The sequence below is a fragment of the Hevea brasiliensis genome, chromosome 1, assembly GCF_030052815.1.
Source record: "Hevea brasiliensis isolate MT/VB/25A 57/8 chromosome 1, ASM3005281v1, whole genome shotgun sequence".
In the NCBI taxonomy this organism is placed as follows: domain Eukaryota; kingdom Viridiplantae; phylum Streptophyta; class Magnoliopsida; order Malpighiales; family Euphorbiaceae; genus Hevea; species Hevea brasiliensis.
This window is the reverse complement of record NC_079493.1, coordinates 124,521,972-124,530,450: the sequence shown is the minus strand read 5'-3', so window position 1 is coordinate 124,530,450 and position 8,479 is coordinate 124,521,972. Positions and strand designations below refer to the sequence as shown.

At 38.0% G+C, this 8,479-nt stretch overlaps 2 protein-coding genes across 2 annotated transcripts; one reads left to right on the top strand and one right to left on the bottom strand.

Annotated features, from left to right (window-relative positions):
• Positions 1-2,607: 2,607 nt before the first annotated feature.
• Positions 2,608-4,987, top strand: LOC110634252 (E3 ubiquitin-protein ligase SPL2). Its single transcript, XM_021783193.2, has 3 exons — positions 2,608-3,748; positions 4,174-4,293; positions 4,523-4,987. The coding sequence occupies exons 2-3, from the start codon at positions 4,181-4,183 to the stop codon at positions 4,812-4,814; spliced, it is 405 nt and encodes a 134-aa protein (XP_021638885.2). The 5' UTR covers positions 2,608-3,748; positions 4,174-4,180; the 3' UTR covers positions 4,815-4,987.
• A 575-nt stretch (positions 4,988-5,562) lies between these two features.
• On the bottom strand, positions 5,563-7,741 carry LOC110634250 (protein NODULATION SIGNALING PATHWAY 1-like). Its single transcript, XM_021783191.2, has one exon. The coding sequence runs from the start codon at positions 7,429-7,431 to the stop codon at positions 5,764-5,766; it is 1,668 nt and encodes a 555-aa protein (XP_021638883.2). The 5' UTR covers positions 7,432-7,741; the 3' UTR covers positions 5,563-5,763.
• Between the last annotated feature and the right edge of the window lie 738 nt (positions 7,742-8,479).

Here is an 8,479-nt window from a genome sequence, read left to right as displayed (position 1 = left end):
GTTACCTTAAGAAGATGCCAGTTTTTTCTTTCGGCTACGCCATTTTGGGATGGGGTATCAACACAGGAAGACTGATGAAGAATGACATTTTATGTCATATAAGACTGAAATTGTGCCAAAAGATATTTTTTAGCATTGTCACTTCTTAATATGCGCACAGAAATACTAAATTGAGTTTTGATTTCATTACAAAAGGCACAAAAGATAAAACAACTCAGAACGATTCTTCATTAAATATAATTAAGTAACACGAAAGTGATTATCAACAAAAGTAACAAAATAACGAAATTTAGTTTTAGAAGTAAGAGAATAAGGACCCCAAACATTAGAATGAACTAATTAAAAAGGGGATGAAGCCCGTTTATTGACTCTAGACACAGAAGGCAAACGATGATGTTTTGTAAATTGACACGACTCACATTCTAGTACTGATAAAGACTGAAACTGAGGACACAGCTTCTTCATGGTAGACAAAGAAGGATGGCCCAATCTACAATGAGTTTCAGGAGGTGTTAAGGTATTGGAGCAAACAAGCAACTGCGGTACATGATTTTCCAGAATGTAGAGGCCACCTGACTCACGTCCTTTACTAATAATCTGCTTCGTCGTAAGATCCTGAAATAAACACTGGTCAGGAAAAAAGAAAACAGAACAATTTAAGATACGAGATTTTTCGATCTCAATTGGATTACACTAAGGATCAGCCATAAGCCCTTACCTTTTTACATTAGTTTTAGATGAATTGACGAAACATATACAAGAGAGTATTCCTTGGTGCATGATGTTTGCGGATGATATTGTTCTGATAGATGAGACACGAGAAGGAGTCAATAGAAAGCTAGAGCTTTGGAGAAGTGCTCTAGAGTCAAAGGGTTTTAAGTTAAGTAGAACGAAGACAGAATACATGCATTGAAAATTCAGTGAAGGCCAAACTGGTGACAGGGAAGGAGTTAGTTTGAATGGAGTGGTACTGTCCCAAAGTAATCACTTTAAATATCTAGGCTCAGTCCTTCAAGTAGATGGGGGATGTGAGGAAGATGTTAGTCATAGGATTAAAGCCGGATGGTTGAAGTGGAGACGTGCCACGGGAGTTTTATGTGATCGTAAGATTCCCAATAAGTTGAAAGGAAAATTTTACCGTACAGCCATACGACCGGCTATGTTATATGGTAGTGAGTGTTGGGCACTGAAAGAGTCGTATGCGTCTAAGATAAGAGTTGCAGAGATGAGAATGTTAAGGTGGATGAGTGGCCATACTAAACTAGATAAAGTCCGTAATGAGAGTATTAGAGAAAAGGTAGGAGTGGTGCCAATTGAAGATAAATTGAGAGAAGGGAGATTGAGGTGGTTTGGTCATGTGAAGCGTAGAAATACGGAGGCTCCAGTTAGACAAGTAGAGCACATTAGGTTAGAGGATAGAAAGAAAAAAAAGGGTAGACCTAAATTGACTTGGAGGAGAGTAGTACAACATGACTTAGAAGTATTACATATTTCTGAGGACTTAACCCAAAATCGTTTAGAGTGGAGAAAGCGAATCCATATAGCCGACCCTAAATTTTTGGGATAAAAGTTTAGTTGAGTTGAGTTGAGTTGAGTTTAAGTTTACTAACAGAAAGTAGATTAAAAGAGAATTTTAGTAGACACAAAACAGATGACAAAGAAATTGACGAAGTCGGGTTCGCAGTTCTAGAATTCATGACACAAGAAGTAGAACCATCAGCTAAAGTAACAGTAGAGGAAGTGAGATTAGACTGAAAAGCAGATAGAAGACTAGAATTACTTGTCATGTGATCTGTCGCATCAGAATCAATAACCCATTTGGATGAGGAAGATACAAGGCATGTAGTGGATTTACCTGACTCAGTGATCGCAGTGACGAGAACTGGTAGGCTTTAGAGATGCCTGATACTGGAAAAAATGTGTAAAATTCTCTGCAAATACCAAAACAGTTTTTTCAGAGGAAGATCCTATAGAATCCTTTGCTGCTATATTTGCCATCTGTGATCGCTGATTTTTCCTCTGAAGTTGCGGACAATTATATTTTGTATGGCTAGGCTCATGGCAATAATAACAAATGACTCCTCTTGAGTCCTGATTATAACTAGCCTCCCCATTACGCTGATTACCTCTGTTGCATGTAATTCCTCCTCTACTTCCTCTTCTATTACCCTGTTGTCCATTTGGATTATGGCTAATAAGAGCACTACTGGCAGGCTGTGAAGATTGAGTACTCATTGTACGAAGGACCCGTGTGAACGTTTTATGCAAAGAGGAAATCTCAGAACTGGAGAGAATCTGAGATTTAGCAGTCTCATACTCTGAAGGAAGACTTGCAAGAAAACTCATAACAGCCAGTTGCTCCCGTTGGGTCCGCTGAACTTTTACATCAGGACTAAAAGGCAACAATACTTTAAGTTCCTCATATACCCATTTAAAATCCATAAAATAAGCCGTGAGAGACTTATCCTCTTTTTCAGCATGGTAGAATGCCTTACAAACATCATAAATACGGGAGATATTCCCTTTACCAGAATACAGAAAATTTAAGTAATCCATCAATTCCTTGACAAATTCACAGTGATTAATTAAACTAATTATCTCACCGAGTATCCTCCCTTAGCCAATTTTGCCTTGTATCATCAGTAGATGGGTCTTTAATAAGGTGATCATCCTTATCAATGCTACGCAAATAAACTCTAATAGTCTTACTCTACTCCAGGTAATTCGAACCATTAAGTTTGTGTTCCGTGATCTTAGTCATCACCGGAATCACATCAGAAATAACATTCTTATTGTCTACCATTTGTTGAGACAAAGAAGACTAACCGAAACACTAATTCAAAATGCTTACAGCCGCAAAATAACCCAAAATCACAAATCAAGCAAATACCGAAATAGGATCTGAGAGTCAAACCTCAGAAGTCCTTTAGTGGTGTACTGGATCAGGCAACCGCACACAGTGGTGGAATGAGGGGGTTGAGGCGACGCCGGCAATGCTGATAGGAGTCGAAATGGCCGGCGGACGTGCCTTCACGCGCCGGCGAGTGAAGAAACTGCAAGAACCTGAGTTGGGCGCGTGAGCCTCACGCGCTTGGATTCTGGCAACCGGATCAGAGGGGACGGCCGGCCGGTCGGCGGCCAAGGTCTCTCCTGAGCCGGGTGGTGAGAACAAATAGTCACCCCAGATAGATGACCTAGGGTAACAGTGGGTTTCAGTCCAGAAATAGACGGGAAAGAAATTTCAGATTTAGATTCCTTAATGAACCTGCTCTGATACCATGTAGAAAGAGATGATTCTCCTTAATTTCAATTAATCTGTACATGGGTATATATATACAATTGATTCCTATAATTGTGTTCTACTAATTAAGAAGAAATTCTAAATAAGAAATCCTAAATAGGAATACAGAATACAGAATATACAGAGAAATAATATAGTGATTGACTTTTCATAACAAGTTCCAAAATAGTTATTCCTAAGTGTGCTGCTGCACATTTCCTTAAATGATTCAATGCGTTTGTGGACATTTAATCCCGTCCATCTCCTAATACTGTAGTTAAAAGTTTTGTTCTTTTTTTTATTTTTTGGTTTAGGTCTGACATCATTAATTTGCTTTGTTTTGGAGGTTGGGCTGCTTGATGAGGAGAAAATCCTCCCATTAGGGAAGGAGGTCAATGCTGTTGGCATTTGCAATTCTAGAAATGGGGTTCTTGAGATAAAATCTTGCAAGAATCTTCCCTATTTTCTGTAAGTGGGCTTGTTGTCAAGCACTTTGTAGGTCTTGTAGTTAGAAATACAAACTTTTGACAAATCTCATCTATCGTTGATTGGAATTTTTATCTATTATCTCTTAAACCCTGGCTTGTTTTCATGGAATAACTTCATTCATAACAGTATTTGATTTCTACCGATGATACATGTTATTGCATTATCAAGGGGCTGATTGTTTATCAGTTATTGCATTATGGAGGGGCTGATTGTGTATCAATTTAGAAGCATACTTTGCATATGTGACTGAAAATATATCTATACTCAACTCAACTCAACTAAGCCTTTATACCAAAAATTTGGGGTCGGCTATATGGATTCTCTTTTTCCACTCTAAACGATTTTGGGTTAAATCCTCAGAAATGTGACTATAATGAAATAAAATTTCTTCTGGGTTTTTGCAGGTCAGATATGACTAAAGATGAAATGGTGGTGGATCTTGCCTTCGAGACAAAAGTACTGCTGTGGAGTGGTATTGTTCTAGGTTCAATTTCAATTGGTATTCTCGGGTATGCAGTTGTGAGGTAATTTTTGCCTAATATGCATTTGCTGAACATTGGAAATTAAATATGCTTCTGTTCTGAATTAGTTTCCAGTTCAGAAAAATGTGGCAATAAAATTTGGTTCATTTGATGCAATCTGAACTGATTATAAGGAAGAACGTTCAATTTATCTATCAGACACTATTCTGTGAATTAAAAGAAAAAAAAAAATTCTCAGTCTCATATCTTTTAATCAACCATTTGTCTTCAGGAACTGGAATAGGTGGAAAGAGTGGAGGCAACAGAGACAGTCTCAGCAGCAAAACCGTGCTGATATCAATGGCAATATCCCTCAGATTGATGCAGATGAGGAGATAGGAGACCTGCCTGATGGACAGTTGTGTGTGATTTGCTTGATGAGGAGAAGACGTTCTGCGTTCATTCCATGTGGGCATCTTGTTTGTTGCCAACTCTGTGCTATATCAGTTGAACGTGAGGTGTCACCGAAGTGTCCTCTCTGTCGACAGGCAATTCGAAACTCTATGAGGATATTTGAATGCTGAGAAACCAAAGAGTTGCTGTTTTTTGTAAGTATGGGCATTGGACAGATACTCTGACAAAGAATAAAAGTATATTTATTATTTTGTTGTATATACACTTGGGATTTATACTGACTGATAATCACTGAATGTGCAGCTTGGTGTTGCTTAATAGAATTTTCATCCTTTGCTTTTAAGTTCACTTGCAAACATCTGGCTTGAAATCCCAAATTTTGGCATGATTAACCAAACTCCCTTTGGCTTCACATGCTAAGCCTGCTTCATCTTCTAATTTTTCATCTAAGGCAAACGAAAATGACATGAAAGTCTGCGCATAAAATAACGGAACTATGAAATGCAAAAAAGCTAAAAAAAAAATAAAGGAAAAAAAGAAACCTTAAGGATTAAACTCTAAACTTTTATTTATTTCTATCAATTGTTTATATAATTTTCACACATTTTATTTAAAAAAACTATTTATATTAGCATTTGATATCAAAATTTAGCTTTCATAATCGCACAAGGATACAAGGAAATTGTTCATGAATTACCACATTTTGAAAATTATTCTTTACACGAGTAGCATTACGGCAAAATCTGGTAATATATGTAACTATACGCTACCATGTTCAAATAAGCAGAGCAAACATGGAGGTGGAAATTAATTAAACTGCATTTGTCTGGTGTAATTTATCTGCTGAAGCCAATTTCAAGTCCCGTTCATTGGCAATGGGCTCTTAATGAAGATCTTTGCCCTGTCAACGAATGAGAATAACGCAAACTTGTTCTACTAAAATTAGAACCAGATTCTGATGTAGTTTGCTATATACTTCCTATTTTCAACCAAAAATATATGCAAAACAGGTTCAAGCATTTAACAAGAACAGAGGACAGCAAAAACCAGCCTCTACACAACTTTTTCCTCGCTTGAATTTACATAAGAAAAGCTGAAACAGAAGAGATACAACTGCTCTTAACTCTCATTTCCTTTCAAATCCAGCTTCCACAATGAACAGAAAGAAACCGGCAGCCCTTTCCACCATAACCCAATACACCCATCTTTTTCTTCTGTTCTCATCTCCCAGTTACTGTCATACTTCCTTAACAAAGCTCGACCTCCATCAATAGTATCCTCTCCAAATACCTCACCTACAAATCCTACGCCTCTCATCCTTTCGCACCATTTCTCTTTCCCTTCATTCATCTCTCCGCGATTGGTTAATGCTTTGGCTGCCTCTCCTTCCATTACTCTTCTTTCTTCACTCTCTCTGCCTTTGAAAGCTGAGCTTGTTGAGTCCAAAAACTTCCATAAGTAATCCACTCTTCTCGAAAATCCTGTTGCAAAATCCCCACAACTATTGCAGCTACAATCTGTGTTGTTTTCACTAATTATCACTCCTTTTGGCTCCAGACCTTTCAAAATTCTCAAGAACTCGGTTCTTTCATCTGGGGGATTGTGATTTAGATGATGGAGTCTAAATTGAGCACAAACTATTAAGGTTTCTTCAGGGTTGATGTTAATGACTTGTCCATTGAGATTTTGTAATGGGTGGTTTTCGAGTCTATTGATTTGCAAGTTGATGTTCATGGACTTGGCGAAACTAAGTAGTCTTGTGGAAAAATTGTCTCCTGGAGGGCCTACTGAAAATGGGGTCTCAGTGTTTTGATCATTTTCGACAGTGGCAGTGATGACTGTGATGCGTACAAGAGGAGGAGGTCCTCCTGGTCGGCGAGTTAAGGCCTCAAGAAGTGTAGGCCATTGGACACCATGGGAGACCCCAATATCAAGAATATGAAGATTGCGCTTGTGATCTAGCTCTTGAGCAAGAATTTGAAGGATTGAAGAATTTGCAATGTTATTAGGAAATGCAAACCAAGGACTAACCTCATAGAATTTAAGTAAAGTTCGTTGAAAGAACTTTGGCTCTGTGGAAGCAAAAGATATAGGCCCTATAGAGGCAGAACTTGTTGAAGGTGATAGGTAATGTGTCAAGGCTCGCAGACCATAAAACGCTAGCCGGTGGTTAGCATCTCCGGTGGACGAAGCTAGCTCATGGAGAACATAGAGAAGGTGTTGCACACGAGACAAGTTTCCGATAGTGATAGCAGCTGCACAAGGGTTAAGCAAATGCTCTGCCCATCTTCCTTCCCTGTTATTCCCATTATTCCCATTATTTCCTGTGCTTTTACTATTGCTTTTCTTGTTTCCATTTGATCTCTTCCCTGCCACCACTTCAACTGCTGCTTGCTCACCATCTTGATCTTCATTGCTTATCCGATGATTCTGTTTCTTTCTCTGATGATGATGGTTCTGGGATGTTTCGGGAACTGGGTCATCAGTAGCTTCTCGTTTCCTAGATAAATTGGAAGGTTGTTGATGACTGGAAGTGGTGGGATCACTTGCTCCTATAAGGCTGATGGAATCTGCATTTAAGGTGGTGTTGGTGCTACTACTGAGACTAGTGTTAGTGTTGATCGGATCTTGGCAAATTTCTTCAGTTTGATTCCACCATTGATAGCTATTGATATCACTAGCATTGTAAGGATCATCCAAGAAGGAAGGCAGGAAAGATGCTGAATCTTCTAACCAATCCAATATGTGATCTGAAATGTGGTTTGGCTCTGGTTCTTCTAGAGTCATCTTGTGCCTGAATATGTGTGTGTGAAAGAGAGAAAAATGAACAGAAATGCAGATATGATTTATGCTTATTCTTTGACCAAAAACACAGATGATGGGGCCATTAGACTTGTATGCTTAAAAAAATAAATGGGTTAGCTGCCAATTTTGGAAGTAGACGGTAGAAAGCATATTTTAAGGCTTTGGCATGCTGTTCATTTGGAGGATTTGATGTTTTTCTTGAAGCCTTTTTCAAGCAACAAGACAAGAGAAGTAAGAGATGAGAGATAAAGACTATGCCTCTTCTTTGTTTCTATTAATTAATTTATTTCCTTTTAATATCAGGGTTTGGTTGAGATCTACAAATAAGGATTGGAGAGCGAACTTGGGGATTGTGATTAAGGTTGAATTTGAATTGCCAAGAGCCGGCAAACTCTTTTTTCTAATTAAGAAATATTATTATCTTGTTTTGCTTGTGCTTTGTGCCAATTCTTGACATTGTATATGCATTGAAACAGACCTATCTACACCAAATTGCATTTCTTAAAGTTTGAATCATTGAGTTTTTTAAAGAGTAATATATATTATCCGATACTTAATTATTGTTTATTATAATCAGGTTCTTGTTTTAGACCCCAAAATGGACCCAACCCATTAGCTAATCCATTCTTGGTCGGACTTCTTCATTGTTTGCTTTGTTATTTTCTTGTGAATAACAGTTTGCTGTGTTCTGCTAGCCTTCCATGTGCATTCTTTCATGTAATTTAGTCTCTTTTTGTTTTCTTACTTTTGGTGTTTTTTCTTGAAATTAATTCCCTCCTCCGATTTGATTCAATATTCGATTCTAATCATGCTGGAAAAAAAAGTTTTTATGCTGCTCTTTTTTTTTTTTTAATATTTTGGAGACTGCAATTTTGCTGGAGCTCCACTGGTTCATGGAGCTGAGCAGAGGGTCAATAAAAGAATGCTAAGGAAGTGATGTCAGGAGAAACAAAGCAATAAAAAAAGAGGGTTCTCTTTGTTGCGTAAGAGCTGGGCTTCAAAAATTCAACAATCTTGGCTCTCGAAGAAA

Excerpts from the sequence above, each read along its gene's own strand:
- LOC110634250 (XM_021783191.2), bottom strand. The coding sequence starts at position 7,431 with ATGACTCTAGAAGAACCAGAGCCAAACCACATTTCAGATCACATATTG.
- LOC110634252 (XM_021783193.2), top strand. The coding sequence starts at position 4,181 with ATGACTAAAGATGAAATGGTGGTGGATCTTGCCTTCGAGACAAAAGTA. Across the intron at positions 4,294-4,522 it reads CTCGGGTATGCAGTTGTGAG|GAACTGGAATAGGTGGAAAG; the intron begins GTAATTTTTGCC and ends ATTTGTCTTCAG.